We start from the raw sequence: 17,688 nt of genomic DNA, 5'->3' as shown, positions 1-17,688 counted from the left end.
CTTCCTGTTTTTGTTTTTTCCTCTTTTAATTGTATTTTCTCCCTAAGACCTGCCTTAAGTGCAGTTTCCTTTCAGGGAGGGCAAGTCAGAGAAATCTGTGTGATCTTGTGTCCTTCCTGAGCTTCAGGAGCCCCCCCAGGGCCAGGGACCATGGGAAGAAACCACATCAGAGATGCCGATATCACCAGGCGTGTGCCCCACTGCCCACCTGTTGGAGGTGCTGCTCCCATGACTGGGGGCAGGTGGGACGCGAGGGCAGAGCAGGGCAGCTGGCTCGGGCCTGCGGCACCAACAGGCTTCCACCTCCCCCTGGAAGCATACCTTTGTCCAGCACGGGGCCGAAGATGGCCAGGCTGTTGTCGATGGTGGTGCAGTTCCACCTGCGGCCGCGGAACTGGTGCTGGCACTCCTCAATGCTGATCCTGACGCCCTCGGCCACGCTGGGCATGATCTCCACGTAGTTCCGGCAGAAGCGCAGCTGTTTGGGGACGAGGCCCGGGATGCTGGCGCAAAGGATGGGCTGTGTCCCCAGGGACGAGTACTGGGGCCCGACTGCCAGGGACCTGGGGGAGAAGGGCAAAGAGGCCTGGTGAGTGGGAGAGCTGCCCTGGCAGCCTCTGAGGCAGGAGCAGAAGCTGGGTCTGCCCTGGGGGGAGCAGGAAGGCCCTTTTCTTTGTGCATTCCAGGGTGAGATGTGCTGCCACCCGGGAGGTAGCTTGTCCCGATGCTGTACCTGAGATTGAGCACGAAACTCAAGATGTGCCTGTGGAGTGGTGGGTAGTGCATCACGGGGGGCTGGGGCCACTTGCTGCCCAGAGGAGGGGCTGCTGGTCCGGGGCAGGAGTGAGGGTAAGTGGGCACAACAGTGGCTGAACCACAGACCTCCAACCCCCACACGCCCAGGCCAGCCCCACGGAAGTAAAAACATATGTCCCAAGGAAGACGTGCTCCGAATATTCTCAGGCTGTGAGCATGCACGCAGACAGGAAGCTCTGCGAGTGCAGCAGGGAGGTGTGGACACAAGGCAGCTTCTGCGGGGGAATCCGCTGGGAGATAGGAGTGAGGGCAGCAGAGAGGCCTGACCGATGCCTGAGTTCCATTTCTCTGAGGCAGGAGCTGAGCACACCATGGATGGGAACAGAAACCGGAGAGGTGATTCCCACATGCACACGGGGAGACGGGCCTGTCTGGGACAAAGGTTTCTCAGGCTGCAGAATGGTCCCCTCTACCCACAGGCACCTGACTTTTAATGAAGTAAAATGACATAAAAAGAGAGAACTTGGCTTCTCAGTCACACCAGCCACACGTGGCCCCAGGTTACCAGGGTGGAGGGTTACGTATGGGACAGGTCAGAGCCTGTGGAGAGTTCTGCTGGACCACAGGGGTCTAGGGTGACAGTGCTCTGTGTTGATGGGGGAGTTGATTACACATGTGTTTGTGTGTCAGACTGACGGAACCATTTTCATTTCACTGTGTGCATGATTTAAAAAAAAAAAAAATGACCAGGTGCCCTGGCTGGTTTGGCTCAGTGGATAGAGCGTTGGCCTGTGGACTGAAGGGTCTCAGGTTTGATTCCAGTACAGGGCATGTACCTGGGTTGCAGGCACATCCCCTATGGGCGGTGTGCAGGAGGCAGCTGATTGATGTTTCTCTCTCATAGATGTTCCTAACTCTCTATTCTTCTCTGTAAAAAATCAACAAAATATGTTTTTAAAAAATGACCAGGTCCTCTTGGCAGGAGGAGTGAGAGTTTATTGAATTGGCAGGTGATGCACAGGCCTGCCCCCTGGGGACTTATCATTTCTATGGTGGGCACTCCGCCATCCTGCTGCCACCAGCATGTCCGCCTCCACAGTGGTTCCTGGGGTCCTGCCTCTGTGGACACTTCCATTTCAATAATGGGTGCCCCGCTGCCTGCTACCTGTGGATTGTCCATCTCTGCAGTGGGTGCCCCATGGTCCTGCTGCCCCTGGCATGTTGGTGGCACTTATAGGCAGCGCTCTGTGTCTTAGTACCTCCTTCATGCTGGTGTGAATGGTGCCAGGCTGTGCAATCTTCTCTTCCATCAGCTGCCGGAATCACAGGCCTGCAGGGGTCTGAGGAAGGGCTGTGGAGATCTTCAGGCTGGTGGGGGAGGCCCCAGATCCAGGGGCACTGCTGGGTGGGAGATTCTAGGGGACCAACACCCATGGCTTCTGAATGCACCATCAGCGTCAAAGAGTGGCTGTCTCTTAGCTCACTCAGGCTGGGGCTGGGCATGCTCTGTCCTCCTGCTCGGGGAGCCCAGCCCCTCCTTATTCTGGACTGTGTGTGTGTGGGGGGGAGTCTCCGGCCTAGGTCCAGAGCAGCCCCTGGGGCCTTGCTTATCTGGGAGCCAGGTGGGAAGGCCTGTTTCTCCGTCCTTGTTTGGTGAGACTGAGGGAATGGCAGCTTTCCTAGTGCCTGAGCCAGAACTCCTGGGACATCTTCTTATTCAGCACCTCCTCTCCCCTGGGCAGGCTGAGCCCCGAGAAGATGGGGCAAGGCTTCTGTGTCCATCAGACTCACGTTATGATACTTGTACTCAGTGAGTCCTATTCGAAGTAACTCAGTTCTAACCAGCTCTGATGAGAGCAACCGGGGACAGCAACAAACCTGCTCTCTGAAGTGGGAAGCGGACCCTATCCTGTTCCCCACTCCAGTCTCCAAAGTCTTCCAAGCCTTCTCCTGGCCTGAGGCACCAAGCCCGTGCCCTTGAGCTCCTGAGCGCCTGGCGCCTGGTTGGCTCAGAGAACATTTCCAAGTTGCACAGTCCTGCTAGGGTCTGGATTTCTCCAGCTCCTTCCTCTCACCCCATGGGGCCCTGCACTCCAGCCACACCAGCCTCCCTATGCATTCCCTCCGTCTCCTGCACAGGGCTCTCTCCCTCCCCCATCCCCACTGCCACACAGAGCACCCTCTCTCCCCTGCAGACCCTGCTCCTTGCCCTCAGCAGGCAGCATGTATGCAGTTCCATCTTATTTACTTCACCAGCTGCAGGTGAAGGCTGGAGAGGGGGCAACTTCTCCTTGGAAGTCCTGAATGCAGGGTTTCACCTGTCTGATGTCCTGTCAGTCCATGCCCTCCTGCCAAACCCCTCAACAGCCTGTGTGTTCTCACCATTCCTGGGCACTCCCCTCCCTCCCTCCCTCCCTCCAGAGCATGTGCATTTCTCAGGGGTCAACCCTGTCTTCTCCAAGCGTGCCAACCCACCCTGCAGTCAGATGTCCCATTGAAGCCAAGCTTCCTTCCCATAGGCGCTGGTCCCCGTGTCCCGGAACCTGGGACTGGCCTGGCGCTTCCAAACCAGACTTCTGGTCCCTTGCCTGTTCCCACCCTGATATTCCAGAGCGCTCCCCATCCTGCCCATTATTTGCTCTGAAGCACAAACCAGCCATGACTTGGTGCTGGACACCTCAGGCCTCCCTTCCCCTCCATCTGAATCTGTTCCCTAGTGTGGTGTGCAACGGCTGGCCCAGCTCATTCTTCACTTGTGAACCCCAGGGAATGCCGAGCACTGGGCCAGGCCCCACTCCCAACTGCCTCATAGTCCTAGGATCCCAAAGTTTCCAGAAAAGCCAGCCCTCTGCTCTCACTTAACGGTTCGGTCTCTCTTGGAAGCATCCTGTAACCTGCTCCTGGCTCTCCTGCAGCCTTACCCTGCATGGATGGGCTGTCTCCACTATTCCCCTGAGACCTCTGTGCCAACCTGGTACGTGGCTTCCCGATGGACAAGCCAGGACCAAGTGGACAGATGGCAGGATGCACTGAGGTCAGCTGTCTGCCCTCGGAAGCAATCCGGAGGATAGGGTGAGGCCTCCAGGCTGGGAAGTGGGCCTGGCCTGGCTCCAGGACAGGGCAGGGTTAGGTGGACAAGAGGAGGCAGTGGTGGGAGAAAGTTGGTAGCTAACCTGCACACCCCCACCTCTCTTGGCCACCTTGGACACAGAGAACCATAAAGAGAACGTGCCGTGCCCAGAACTGCTTCTCCTCGCCACCTCCACTTCCTGTCCAGTCCACTCAGCCAGTTTTTGCGACACCCACCTACCATATGCCTTGTCCTGGCCCCAGGGACTGCGCAGCCTGTCAGACTCTGTGCCAATGGCTCTGCCTGCCCCAGACTGAGGTTTGCATCTGTTTCTGAAGCATGATGTCGCCACTTCTGATGCTGGGGGCTCCACAGCAAGGACTAGGGACCAAAATCCTCTTTGGCATATCCACCAGGCTGCGTGCCCACCCTCACTGGGCACTAGTGGAATTGACCGGAAACCACAGCACCAGGGGTGGGGGCGACACCCTCTGCAGTGAGACGAGATTCAGGCGAGAGGCCCCGAGAACTGTGTGGCTGGCTGATTGTCCATCAGGAAACTGGGATGGGGGGCGGGAGGGGGGGCAGGAGAGGAGCCAGTGGCTCCGGCTTCTTCAGCAGCTTCCACAGGCCTCCTGTTGGTGAGCCCGTCTCTCACTATAAGGAAAATTCACGTCGATGTTGACTGAGAATCTCAGGAAGACAAGAGGACTCCATCTCTCTGTCCTTGCCAGTCTCAAGATGCTGGCCCCTGCCAAGTGTGAGGCCAGAATGTATTCTGGGTGGGGGTCCAGGAGGGGCAAGGCACTCACCCCAGAACCCCACAGCTCCCACATCTCCCACATCTCCCACAGCTCCCACATCTCCCACAGCCCCCACAGCCCCCACAGCCCCCACAGCTCCCACAGCCCCCACAGCCCCCACATCCCCCACAGTCCCCACAGCCCCCACAGCTCCCACAGCCATCACAGCCCCCACAGCCCCCACAGCCCCCACAGCCCCCACAGCTCCCACAGCCCCCACAGCTATCACAGCCCCCACAGCCATCACAGCCCCCACAGCCCCCACAGCCCCCACAGCTCCCACAGCCCCCACAGCTCCCACAGCCCCCACAGCCCCCACAGCTATCACAGCCCCCACAGCCATCACAGCCCCCACAGCCCCCACAGCTCCCACAGCCATCACAGCCCCCACAGCCCCCACAGCCCCCACAGCCCCCACAGCTCCCACAGCCCCCACAGCTCCCACAGCTATCACAGCCCCCACAGCCATCACAGCCCCCACAGCCCCCACATCCCCCACAGTCCCCACAGTCCCCACATCCCCCACAGCCCCCACAGCCCCCACAGCCCCCACAGCTCCCACAGCTATCACAGCCCCCACAGCCCCCACAGCCTCCACAGCCTCCACAGCTCCCACAGCTCCCACAGCTCCCATAGAGCCTGCATCACCTGGCCCTTCCCATCTTCCTTCTTTCCTGCAGCCCAGGGCCAGGGCAGAAAGACTGGGCTACCCCACTCCCTTCACACCCAGGACTCTGCTCCAAGGGAAACAGAGAGGGTCTCTCAAGTTAGCAGGCTCTCCCCAGTTCATTTCTGGGGGTGCTAAACCAGCTCCCACCTGCCTCCTCTGGGCACTCCTCTGGACAGGCCCGGGCTCGTCACCTCCCCGAGCGAGGCCAGGGTGCCAATGGCCGCCAGCCCAGATGCCGCTCCAGCTGCTCCAGCCTCCGCCAACCCCAGCAGGATCCCTCTCCCACCCCTTGAATTTCTTGAATTACCTCCAGGAAGGTTTTTCTGCTCAAGAACCAGGTGACCAAGGGGGTCTGGGTGAAGCAGACGCTGTCTGAGGAAGACTGAGAGCAGGGGATAGAGGAGGAGGAGGTGCTTGGGGGTGTCCCTTTCTACAAGGGCAGGGGGTGTTGAGCAGGAGGAGGGCAGGGGAGGGCCGAGAGGGCTAATGGGGCCACCAAAGGTTGGCTAGGTTTTGAAGGACAAATTGAGCCATTATAAAATCACAAAAAAATCCAAATACATTCACTAACCTTATGTGAGCGTATCATTTCACAACACCTACATTATCAAATCTTTGCATGGTCCACCCGAACCTCACACAATGCCATGCCACCGGAATCTCAATAAAGCTGGGGAAGCATCCACACTGCACACACCAGGACCCAGATTTCTCACCGAGGAGAAAGTAGATGTCCCTGGGCAGTCAAGACTTGGAAACCAGGGTCTATGACTTCCTCTCTCCCCCTCGCTCCCCCCCCCCCCTCCCACACACACACACACTTCCAAGTGGAAGTGGGAGGCTCTGGGCTGGGGCTGAGGGAAGGTGGGGAACAGCCTCCACCTGCTGCAGTGCTGCCTGGGGCTCAGTCTCCTGGGACTCCCATGCACTGGCCTCTCCTAAGGACTGGAGGCAGCACAGAATGGGACGGGGCAGGAAAAAAAAATCACAGAGACTGGTGACGTTGGTCACGGGCTCTCCATCCTGACAAATGTGCCCCTAATACAAGACGTGAGCACGAGGGGCAGTGGGCACAGCGCGGGAATGGCTGGCAGAATTCATCTTGAACCAAGAGAAGATGCAGTGATGAGGAAGCAGCAGACTGGCTGCAGCCGCAGCACAAGCCTGTGATTGGGGAGCGAGCGTGTCTCCTTGTTGAGCGACGCCTGGGCTGAGAGTGCCAGCGCACTCTGTGCTCTCTGGCCAGCACTGCGTATCTGCTTTCTTCGGGTGCCTCGGGCTCAGGAACTGCCAACAGTGTTTGCCACCGTGTTCATAGCTGAAGGTGAGCCCAACTGCGGGCCGTGGTGGGTGCAAACAGAGATACCATCTCCTGTCCCAGGGGCTGGCACTGAGGCTGCTCCGGGTGTTTGTGGGGCACTGCGTGCTGTGGGAGGGCAGAGTGTGGCTCCCCCTGTCTCATCACCCGCTGAGTTCAGACTCTTACGTGGCCCCAGGAGCCCCCACCCTGCTGCCCAGACTGTGACAGACAGCGGATCACCAGAGCTGTAGAGAGCAGACAGCACTCAGGGCCCACCACCGTTGTTTTCACAGCACAACCTCCAGCTGGGGGTGAAGTCAGCGCCCCCTGGAGCTGCTGAGGCTCGGAGATGGAGGGGCCAGAAAGTGGCCCCTAGGAGCTACAAACCACCGGACGGACAGCTGTCAGTGCATGGAGACCGGGTCCCCTCACCACAAGGTCCTGAGTTTGACGGCGAGGTGAGGTTGGGAGCATGTTTTTCCCAGACTGGCCACTTTGATTTTGGCGTCATGAGACCCTGAGCAAGAAACCCAGACAAGCCCCCCAGCTTCTGACCTGCAGAGCGTGGACTAGTGAATGGGAGCGCCCTGAAGCACCGAGTCTGGCCACATGTCACCCAGGCAGACTGGTGTACCCCTACTCCTCCTCTGCTCACAGGCGCTTCACTCTCAGACCTTGAGACAGAACCTCAGGGCTGACAGGCCTTCCAGGTGCAGCTTGAGGGTCCCTGCCAGTGCCACCTTCACCAGCCAGTCACCAAGCTCTTTAGATAGCTCTCCCAGCTCCCCACCTCAGTCAGCACCACCTCTCCCCACAGCCCGTGCCCCTCTCTCTTGGAGGATGGTTATTGTTTCCTTCCAAACCCCTGGCATTGCTCAGGCCTCTCTGCAGTTTGCCGCTGCCCAAGTCCTTACTTGGCCCACCTGCTCTGTCACTGTCACCTCAGCTTGGCCCACTATGTGACTCCAACCTGCACAAACTATGGAGGTGGCTCCCGGGACCCTCTGTACTGGGAGGCCATGGCTCAGAGCAAGACACTGGCCAACAGAGAGCTGCCTTCTCACCATGTCCTCCTCTGGCAGAGAGAATGAGTTCCGGCCTCTTCCTCTTCTCTCAGGACAGTGATCCTATCTCCTAACATATCTCATTGGGGGGGTCAGAGCTTCAACATGTGGTTGGAGGACATGGACATGTAGTCCAGACAATGAGTACGGTGTACATCACATTAGTAAACAAACCCCACCAGCCATCACTACACTCATATGGCCCATTTCCATCATGGAACCATCATCAAGGAGGGACCCTTTTGTGCTTTGGTTTCCCCGGCTGACACACCAGGTGGCTGGGTGGCCCCTGACTTGACAGCATGCCCACCACAGGACCTGTTAGAAACTCGCCGAGTTCCCTGAACCTGCTGAGTCAGAAACTTGCCCTGGGAAAGGGGTTCTGATTCTGGGTCACTGAGGGTGTGTCCAGCTCTGAGTATGGGGCTGCAACGCCTCCCTGTTGGCAAGGAGACCTCTTGGGAGGCGTCTTCAAGTCCAAACCCTTGGGTCTGGCAGCCAGGGCTTCCCTCTGGTTTCTGCTTCTGGACCCCAAGGCTTCTGGGGATGTCCAATGCCACCTTTGAGAATGTGGGTTCAGTCAGACCCAGGAAGGCAGCAACATCTGATCCAGGTCAGAAGTGGGACCAGACCTGACTCCTTACCCCCCACAGCCCCATCCATTTCCACAAGGAGGCCATTCACTTCCCTCCAGCCCAACGACCCAGAGGCAGAGATGAGCAGGTGAGCAGGGCCAGGCCCACATGTCCCCTCAGAGGCACCAATAGGAGGAGCCGGAGCCAGTGGTGCATGTCCTGAAGCCATGTCATGGGAAGAGCGATGCCTGGTGGGAAGTGACAGCCTGCTCCCCAGCCAGAGGAGACAAACTGGAGTCTCTGTCCAGCAGGAATGAGACAGGCTCTTGGGAGGGGCCTCCGTCAACTCCTGAGCCCACACTGAGCTCTCACCTGGAGCCTGGGAGGCAGGTTAGTCCTCCAGTCTCCCCTGAGCCCCTGACATGCTGCACAGAATGCCAACTGGGGTCACTCGCAGGAGAAATGACTGTCCAGGGGAGCAGTGGCTGTGGGACCCTGAAATCTATTACCCCTTTTTTTTAATCCAGGTCACAGCAAGGTCCTGACCCTGCCTCAGGGGTACCACACGTTTCCTCCTCGTGGCCTTTGCCACAAAAGGATGTTTCAGCTAATGGCCACCTTGGGGGTTGGCCAGCCCTGCCCTGATGGTTCCTGCGATTGTGGTCCTGGGAACCACAGGGACATGAGGGCCTGCCCATCCTGGGGAGAGGACTGAAGGCTGCTTGCCCTCGCTTCACCCATTTCCTCTACCTGCTCCTGGCCACGTGACTCACCCCTGCGTTCCCTTCCTCTGCCAACCCTGAGGTGCAGGATGGCATCCCAGGAAGTGCTCACACCTTAGCGGGATTTTAGCTGCCCAGCTGGACATCACGCCCTGATGTCCCACACTGAATGCACCCCCAGATGCGTCACTCTTCCTCCTTCTGCCCCCTGAGTTCTGAGCCTTTACCTTAGATCCCAGCTCAGGGGAGACCCTCCATGCGGAGTGTCCACACAGCAGCAAGGGCCCACAGTCAGACATGGCACCTCCACACCGCAGACCTGAGGAACTGCTGCACCATCACTCCGAGGGCCCAGAGACCCCCCCAAACGCTCAACGGACAAGGCGAGCCTTAAAACGCAGAGCACAAGCTGCTCCCCGCAGTTTTTACAACCAGGAAAAACGTGTGAGTGAAATGAAAAGAACCCGCAGCGTTAAGTCAGCGAGATGGCAAACTTGACTTTTTTTTTTGTCCAAGTGGGGGTGTCACCTTCAGCCCAGAACACACCACGTGTGAAGTGGCCCCTCGGCTCGGTTCCACTTGTGGCTGAGGTCACGTGCACCACGGCCGGCCGCGCCAGCACCGGTGGTTCCCTCCCTCCCTCCCTCCGCGCTCACTCCTGTTGAGCAGACACTGCCGAGGCTGGGCGCCGTGCCAGCCTGTCTTACTCGGAACAGAGGCGGCACTGGCTGTGACATGCAGGGAGCAGGCTGTCCAGAACCCAGTCTGGCTGATGGCCCTCACCGTGTGGACTGTACCACGATTTTGTGGTGGGGCCAGAGGACTGAGGGGCTCTGGGCAGAGGCATGCATTCCCAGGCAGAGAAGCTGGCCCTGTGAACTGTCCAGGCGGGTCCGGATGGGCGGCAGGATCTCAGGTGAGCATTTTGCGGGCTCTGTAGGCGGGGCCTCGGGTGGGCCTGGAGGGCAGGATGTGGGCCGTCTTCTGTCTGAGGCTCCCAGAGGGAGGTGAGCAGTGGGGACGTGGGTCCTTGTACCTTGGCGGCCCTTGGGCGCGTCCCACCCCACATCATTAGGCTGCCTCTTCCAGGAAGCACCCTGTGCCCCAGCCCCACTGTCTGCTTTCTTGTGCCAGTGAAGACTCTCCACCTCTTTCTGCACGGTCTCCCATGCCTGGGCCATGAGGTGCCTCTCCCAGAGGGCAAAGCCATGCCTTCTCTTGTCCTTTGAGGGCACAGAGCTGGCACAGAGTGGGCACAGAGCTCGGCCTAGGTCCAGGGAGAGCAAGGAGGTCCAGTGCCTCTGCTGTCCACCCCGAGGGGTCTCTGGCAGGAAGGGTCCTGGTTTGTCCAGGGCCTCCTCCTTGAGGATGTACGCAGCCTCCAGAGCAGCTGTCCCTTCGGAGTTGCTGTCTTCTAAGATCGGAGCCTTTCCACTGGAGGAAGAGGGTCCTGTCCTGAGATCGGAGGCCCCAAGTGTGGCTGGCTGCCCTGAGGGTTGATGGCCGCCTAGCTTGATGGACGGGCTCAGCACCTCTGGGTGGAACCTGTTCAAGAGCCACAAGGAACCCAGGCTCCCTCGTGGGGGCAGACCTGCCCGAGGGAGAACCCCCAGGTTCTGCACGCCAAGGGGACCCCCGGGAAGGCAGCGTGCCTCCTCTCGCTCTGATACACTCGGAAGACCCTGCCCTCAGAGCGTGAGCACCTTCTCTCCGGGGAGGGCCAATGGGAGAGGGGTCCCCGGACCCACCCCTCCCTGCCCAGTGCATGACCCTGCCTGTAGCCCCAGCACTCCCGACCCACCGGGCCAGAAAGCATTACTGACACATACTTTGAGCAAGTCCCGGCAGGTGGGCAGAAGCTCGAGTGCCTGCGGCCAAGCATTTGCCCGCTTCCCTGGGCGGCAGCGGCGGCACGTTTTTGTCTGGGAAGGAATGTGGAAGCGCCAAAGCATTAAACACCTCCAGGGTGTCACCTGTGGAGGCTTGGAGGGAGACCGAGGTAGCGCTCCCCAGTGAGTCATGGGCACCCAGCCCCAGAATGGGGAGCTCGGAGTGCACTGCACAAACGTTCAGCCACGTCCTCCTGTCCCTCCGCTCAGGCCGCCTCACATGGCTTGCTTTTCATGGGGAAGAGTCCACTGGTTCATTCATTCACTTGTTCATTCAACAAAACCCCAGCAGCAACGTCAGGGGTAAAGGGAGAAAAGGGAGGAAGGGTGGATCCCCTCATGAGATTTCACGGTGGTGATGCAGGGACAGTCCTGTGACCATTTCACAAAGGGAGGGAGACTGACCTGGGCTCAGGCAGCCCAGCTGGGGTCTCTATCCCTACCACCCGAGATCCAGTCAGCGCATGTCCAGCCCGGCGTGGGTGCGCCAGGCAGGCTGTCTCTGCTGATGGTGCCAGGGCTTCTCGGCAGGATGCACTCGGTATAGTGCCTGCCTGACACCAGCTGTTGAACAAACAAGCTACACAGACTGCACACTGCCCTCGTGGTATTGGGGAAGTGACCAGGAGGGCGGTCACTGCAGTGGTGAGCGCCAGGTGTCCAGGGGCCCAGGCGGCAGTTGCGGTCCCTTCCCACGCCTCCAGGGATGGGCAGCCCACCGCCTCCCAGCACCAGCCCTGAGTCAGGGAGCCTTTCCCACTCGGAGCCAAAATCCACCTCCCGGCGCCCTGCAGCTTCTGGCCCCCACCTCTCAGGCCCCGCACAGAGTGTGGGCTCCAGACGCTTCTTAGTCCTCCAACCACCCTTCAACAGTGCAACTACAAGGCCTCACATTTGGTTCAAAAGTCCAAATGCAGTGCTGGGTGGTGAAGCGAAGGGCGTTTGTCAGTGGGCTGCGGATGCCGGGCTCCAGGCAGACAGACGCTTTTCAAACTCGCTAGAGAACAGCTTGCATTTTGAGTTTTCTTTTTAAACTCCTAGACCATTATAAAATATCTGGAAACACGGCAGTGCAGGCACTGCCAGGACCCAGGCACATTAAAAAAAATGTTTTTTATTGATTTCAGAGAAAGGAAGGGAGGAGAGAGAGATAGAAAACTCAATGATCATCAGCTGCCTCCTGCATGCCCCCTACTGGGGACTGAGCCTGAAACCCAGGCGTGTGCCCTGAGGGGAATCAAACTGTGACCTCCTAGCTCATGGGTGGAGAGGCTCAGCCACACCGGCGGCTCCACACACGTATTTAAAAAATGTTTTTATTGATTTTTAGAGAGAGGGGAAGGGAGAGGAAGAGAGAAACATCAATGATGAGAGAGAATCATTGATTGGGTGCCTCCTGCACGCCCCCTATTGGGGATTGAGCCCGCAAGCCTGGCATGTGCCCCTGACCAGAATCGAACCCGGGAGCTTTCAGTCCGTAGGCCATAGGCAGGCGGGCTTTCTCCACTGAGTCAAACCGGCTAGGGCCCCTCATACGTATTTTTAATTTCTGTTCTCATTTCTTCATGGACAACCTGGGGACCGCCCTCTCCGTATAACCAGCACCTCCCTGGACAGGCGGTACCTCCTGGCCCTGCTTGTCTGTCCTGGGCCACACCTGGGGGCAGGACCAGGCGCTTCCATCCTGAGGCTGGAGACCGGCACAGGGTACCCGCCATGCAGAGTGTAATCTGCAGCCTGTCTGAGACTGCCCCTCCTCTATGTATCCCTCCTGTTCTTCTGCCACAAAGGATTCTAGCAAGTTTATGCAAATAAAACAGAAAACCACTTCATAAAAATTGATAACAAGCCCAGCAAAAAGGAGGGCAGCCAATCTGGGAGCAGCTGCCACACCCAGGCCCCAGATAGAGGCCCGAGTGCTTGGGTGGCCAAGTCAGAGGGTCAGGCGCCAGTGGGTTTGTGAGGGGTCGAGATGAGGGAGAGCTGACTTGGTTGTATGAACCAGTGCTCTGGCCACACAGATTCTGGCCGTGGCCATTTCTGACCTCGCCCCTCAGGACAAGGATGCCTGTTGGTGGTTCTGTGCAGAACTGCTCCTAGTGCCCCAGGGTCCTGCACCACTGGGGGTGTCAGCTGGTGCCGGGACTTCTCTAGCTTTATAAGCTAGCCACCACTATCACCAGCCTCAGGGGTGCAGAGGCAGACAGAGGAGGGGGGGCGGAGAGAAAAAGGAAGGATTTGGAGAGAGACAGGGGGCAGGGCCACCCTGGGAGGCACATCGGATGCAGCTCTCATAGGCAGGGCAGTTCCAGAACCTTGCCCGCTGGGCCCTGCCTGCCTAAGAAGCCTGAGTCTTGCTCAGCCCTCCTCCTCTCCTCCCAACCCCCTCCTCCTCTTTGCCGATGCTGTGAGGCTGAGGGTCCTGGGCCATGCCTCCACAGCTCTCCTTCACCTGCTCCTGAACTCAACACGCACAGTCACCCCACGAACAGCGGGCCCACTGAGGGAGGCCTGTGCCTCACTCTCAGAACGAGAAGACCCTGTGTGCCAGGAGCCTGTGGGGCCAGAATGAGGGAGGGCCACACAGAGGAGGTTTCAGAGGTGAGGGCAGGTGAGGACCTTCCTTGGGGGCCAGAGGAGCTGGAGGGAGATGAGAGGCCGGGGAGGAGGGAGAGGCAGGGAGCACATCCCAGCCTCTGTGCTGGCCGAAGAGTGGGAGAAGGCTGGCTTCAGCCACACTGCACTGCTCGGCTGGGGCCATCTGCTCCGGGGCATGGCCTCTGTGCTGGGGAGCCTGCAGTCCAGCAGGGGCTAGTGAGGGGACAGGCAGCTGGAAGGGGGTCCCTACAGGGAAAGTGGGGGCAGGCTGTCTGTGCAGGTGACATCAGGGCAGTAGCTCTGAGAAGCAAGGTGTGGGATTGGCCTGCAGGGCAGGAGGGTGAGGATGGAGGCAGAAGATGGTCTCCAGGGCCCTGGCTATGCTCCTGGGGGGTGGAACGTGGAAGGAAGGCGGCCAAAGCACAACAGGGCTCACCTTGCCCACGGGAGGGGGCTCTCTACAGGGCTCTGTGTTCCCAGGGGGCCTCCACTTAACCCTGGTTCTTTAGGAACGCAGCCTGGGGAGGGGCGGGAGCACTGGCCGAGGGTGTCAGGTGCCCAGGCCCCTCCCTTCTCCGGGCTCCCACCTTCACCCGTCACAGGAGCACATGCTCCCGCAGGCGCCAGCTCTCAGCTTCTGGTCTCAGGACCATTTCACCTTTGGACCTTGGGCCTCCGGCATTGAACAGCTGAGATGGTCCTGGGAGCCTGTGCCCTCCAGGCCCCCCAAGGCTGCGGCTGCTCCTCTCCTCTCCCTCCCCCTCCCCCAAGAGCCACACCAACTTCAAAAGCCTAATTACTCCTGACTTGGGCTGTTTCCTGGCCGTTTCTCAGGTGAGGAAGTCCCCATCACTTTCACTTTTATATGTGAGCCGCTGGGGTGGGGAGAAGGCATGGGACAGTAACTTCCTTTTGGGCAGGAAGGGTGAAACAGAACCGCCAATTAGGGAGGCTGGGCGTGAAGGTGAGAAGCTATAAAGGGGGTCCCTCAGGCCCCCTTGTGGGTGGCGGGCAGGAGAAGGGAGGAGCCACCTGTGGGAACTCGGGACAGGTGGGGCTGAAGGCAGAGGCTTTTCCTGCTGTGACCCCCATCTTTCCATGAGCCCTCTCCGTTCTCCGTTCTGCCTGCGTGCCCTGTGGGGAGACAGCACCCCTCCTGTATCCAGCTGGTCTGGGGACAGAGAGGAGGAGGGGGATGGGTGGTCCCCGGAGCCCTGAGGCTGTGTCCACCCGATACACTTCTCAGGAAAACAGAGAATCACTGAGTGTGCAAATGAAGTGGGGTTCCATGCCACCCCTACCCTCAGGGGCCACAGGCTGCCCTGCACTCTTGCCTGGGTGGATGCCCAGGGGTAGCTCCTGGGGGAGAGGCCCGGGTGCGTTGATTTGCAGAAGGCGAGGTTGGGGTCCGTGTGGACGGGACGCACCTGGCCCAGGTGAAGGAGCGGCACACGTGTGCTGTGCGGGGCTAGGCTCGGGGCCCGCGGGCTGGACAGGACGAAGCGCTCACCGCGCGGGGCGGGCAGAGGCGGTGACAGGGCCCTTCTTTACGAGGAGCGCGAGGTGCAGGCGCTTCCTCCCGCGCCCAGGAATGCGGCGGCGGTTCTAATTAGAAGCCGGCGAGGGAGCGGGCGGCCGCGGGCCCTCTGGACGCGCTCCCGGGCTCCCCCCGCGGCCGGCGGGCGAGCGTCAGTGTCCCCGCGTCCGAGGCACCTCGCCGCGGCCCGCGCTCGGGGGTGGGAGGTGGGGGCACCAGGGCTGCAGGTGCCACGCGGGTGCGGAGTGCGCGGGGGTCTCCCAGGCGCACCCCGCCGCTCCAGCGCCCATCCCAGGCCCCGGACCCCCCCCATCCACCTCCCGCTCCGCCCCGCCTGGCTGCGCCCGGACCGCAGCTCCCACCCCGGGCGCCCCCGCTCCCGAACACTCTCGAAGAGAAAAATTATTATCGGATTAGATGTACTTGGGCTCGCTAGGTCTCCCCCTTCCCCTCGGCGTAATTATTATAATTCCAGGCAAGCCGTCGGAGAGGGTTCCCGGGAGGGTGTGTGCGGAGCGCGCAAGTGTGTGGGGCGGCTTCTCTCCAGCCCTGGGTCCCTTCCAGCGGCGCGCCCGGCCCCGGCGCCCGCTCTCCTCCCCGCGGGGGGCTCGGGGCGACCCCGGCGGCGAAGGCACAGCCTAATCGGATGCCAGGAGGGAGAGTGACCCTGGGCGTCCACCCCCATGTGTGCCGTGAGCTCTCAGGACCCTTCCCTCGGTCCGTCCGCACGTCCACGACCAGCTTTAGGTTGGTCTCACGCGGTCCCCGCGTCCGGGGCAGAGGACGGAGAGCCCCAGCCTCCTCCGAGGTGGGTTCTCTCCCTCAGGAAACCTCAGGCTCGATGCTCGCTCCCTCTGTACCTCCGTCGCTCCTCCGGGCAGGGGAGCCCGGGCGGGCGGCTCGCAGGCAGGGCCCCCGGGACACCCTCGCCGGGAAGCGGAGGGCGGCCTGGCGCGCCTGGCACCGGCCCCACCGCGCCGCCGCTCCTGGCCAGTCCCCGCCGCTGTCTTTACGTAACTGCGCTGCCCGAGCTGTTCGGTCTTGTCTCAACGACTTTGTTTTAAGGTGTGTGTGTGTGTGTGTGTGTGTGTGTGTGTGTGTGTGTGAGAGAGAGAGAGAGAGAGAGAGAGAGAGAGAGAGAGAGAGAGAGAGAGAGAGAGAGAGAGAGAGAGATGGTCCTTAGGAGAAATCTCTGGCGAATTTCTCCCTCCCAGCTCGCCTCCCCGCTTCCTTCGGACCCGGGCTGCCCGGACGTTGGTGACATCTGTGCGGACCCCTTTCCCGCCTCGCTCCAGCCCACCGTTCGCCTCGCCTCCCGCCGGGGCTCCTCTCCACCCGGGGATCAATGTCCCCGGAAGCTCCGCCACCCGCATCCCAGCCCTGACCCCAGCAGGTCATCGGAGGCCGCCCGGGGAGGCAGCCCGGTGCCCGCGGCCCGCGGGATCCGAGGGACAGGGCGTGGGCTCCGGGCCGCGGGGGCCCTGCCCGCGGGGTGGCGGCCGGGGCGCACGGAGGCCGCGGCGGGCGCGGGGACGCTCACTCACCACCAGATCGGGTAGCTGCCCAGCGCCTGCTTCACGCCGCAGAGGAATAAGAGGAGCCCGAGCGGGGCCATCGCGGGCGGGCGGAGCACGGGCGCCGGGCGGGCCGGGGCCCGGGGAGCTGGCGGGCGGCGGCGCCGGGTCCTCCTGCGGCCGCAGGGTGTGCGGGGCGCGGGCGCTCGCGGGTGTGCGGGCTCCGAGGGCGGCGCTGCGCCAGGTGGGCCGGCGGCGGGGCGGCGGGCCCCGGCCCAAGGCGGCGCGGGACGGCGGGGGCGGGGCAGCGCCGCGGGGGGCGCCCGCCGGGGCCCTGGCCGGGGCGGGGCGGGAGGGCCGGGCTGGGGGCGGGCGGGGCTCTGGGAACTGGCGCTAAGGAGGCGCTGGCCCCTCCCGCGGCCGCGGGATGCGCGGGGTGCGCTGGAGGCACCCAGAGTTCAGGAATTGCTGTCAGATGCGGGGGTGGAGGTGGGGGGTGACGGGGAGTGAACGAGCGTCTGCCGACCCACCTGGACGGCGCGGTCGGCAATCTTCCTCTCCGAGCTCCCGGGGCCCCGCCTGGCGTTCGGAGCCCTGCGCGCCCTGCGCTGCCCGCGGGACTCGCTGTCCTGCGTTCGCTCCTGCTGTGTCTCGCGCGCTGTCCCCTGCCAGCATGGTGGCCGCGGCCGCTCCCTTCCACCCATCTCTTTGCCAGTTCTTCCCAGGCCGGCCCTACCAGCCGCGCCTCGCCGGTCCGCTGGGAGCCAGGCTGCCAGAGCAGCTCAGCCGCCGACGGAGATGGGCTGGTCTGGGAACGGCCGGCCCTGGGCCAGCGGCTGGGTGGGCGTCCGGGGTGCAACCACGTACCTGAAGGTTAAGATTGGGAAGCAGGCGGTGACGCCCCCATTTCCTCCCCACACCCACCAGGAAGGAGGACGCGGGACCTCCTGGCATTTAGGGGTGGCGCGCGCAGCAGCAGCGGCGCCCTGAGCTCTGGGACCTCGCATCGCCGGGTCCGACGGGGCCCAGAAGGGATTTCTGACGACGGAGGTAAGCCTCACGGTTCTGCTGTCGGGGGAGGGAGGACCAGAAAGGGTAAGTGACTGGTCCAAGATCTCAGGGAGTGGCTCCCCAGCTCCCCAGCTCTCAGACCGCGGAGTGGCTGTCTGCATATTCATCTGTGGCTCAGG

General features: G+C 61.4%; 1 protein-coding gene across 1 annotated transcript in view; it reads right to left on the bottom strand.

Moving 5' to 3' along the window:
- Positions 1 to 16,790, bottom strand: part of WNT3A (Wnt family member 3A) — a 48,198-nt gene extending 31,408 nt beyond the window's left edge. The window contains exons 1-2 of the mRNA XM_036450615.2: positions 16,529 to 16,790; positions 322 to 563 (exon numbers count right to left, since the gene is read on the bottom strand). Coding sequence (XP_036306508.1) covers positions 322 to 563; positions 16,529 to 16,599 — 313 coding nt within the window. The 5' untranslated portion in view covers positions 16,600 to 16,790. The remainder of the gene's footprint in view (positions 1 to 321; positions 564 to 16,528) is intronic.
- Positions 16,791 to 17,688: the final 898 nt, after the last annotated feature.

This window comes from Pipistrellus kuhlii, unplaced genomic scaffold (genome assembly GCF_014108245.1).
Source record: "Pipistrellus kuhlii isolate mPipKuh1 unplaced genomic scaffold, mPipKuh1.p scaffold_m20_p_21, whole genome shotgun sequence".
In the NCBI taxonomy this organism is placed as follows: domain Eukaryota; kingdom Metazoa; phylum Chordata; class Mammalia; order Chiroptera; family Vespertilionidae; genus Pipistrellus; species Pipistrellus kuhlii.
This window is presented reverse-complemented; position numbering and strand designations above follow the sequence as displayed.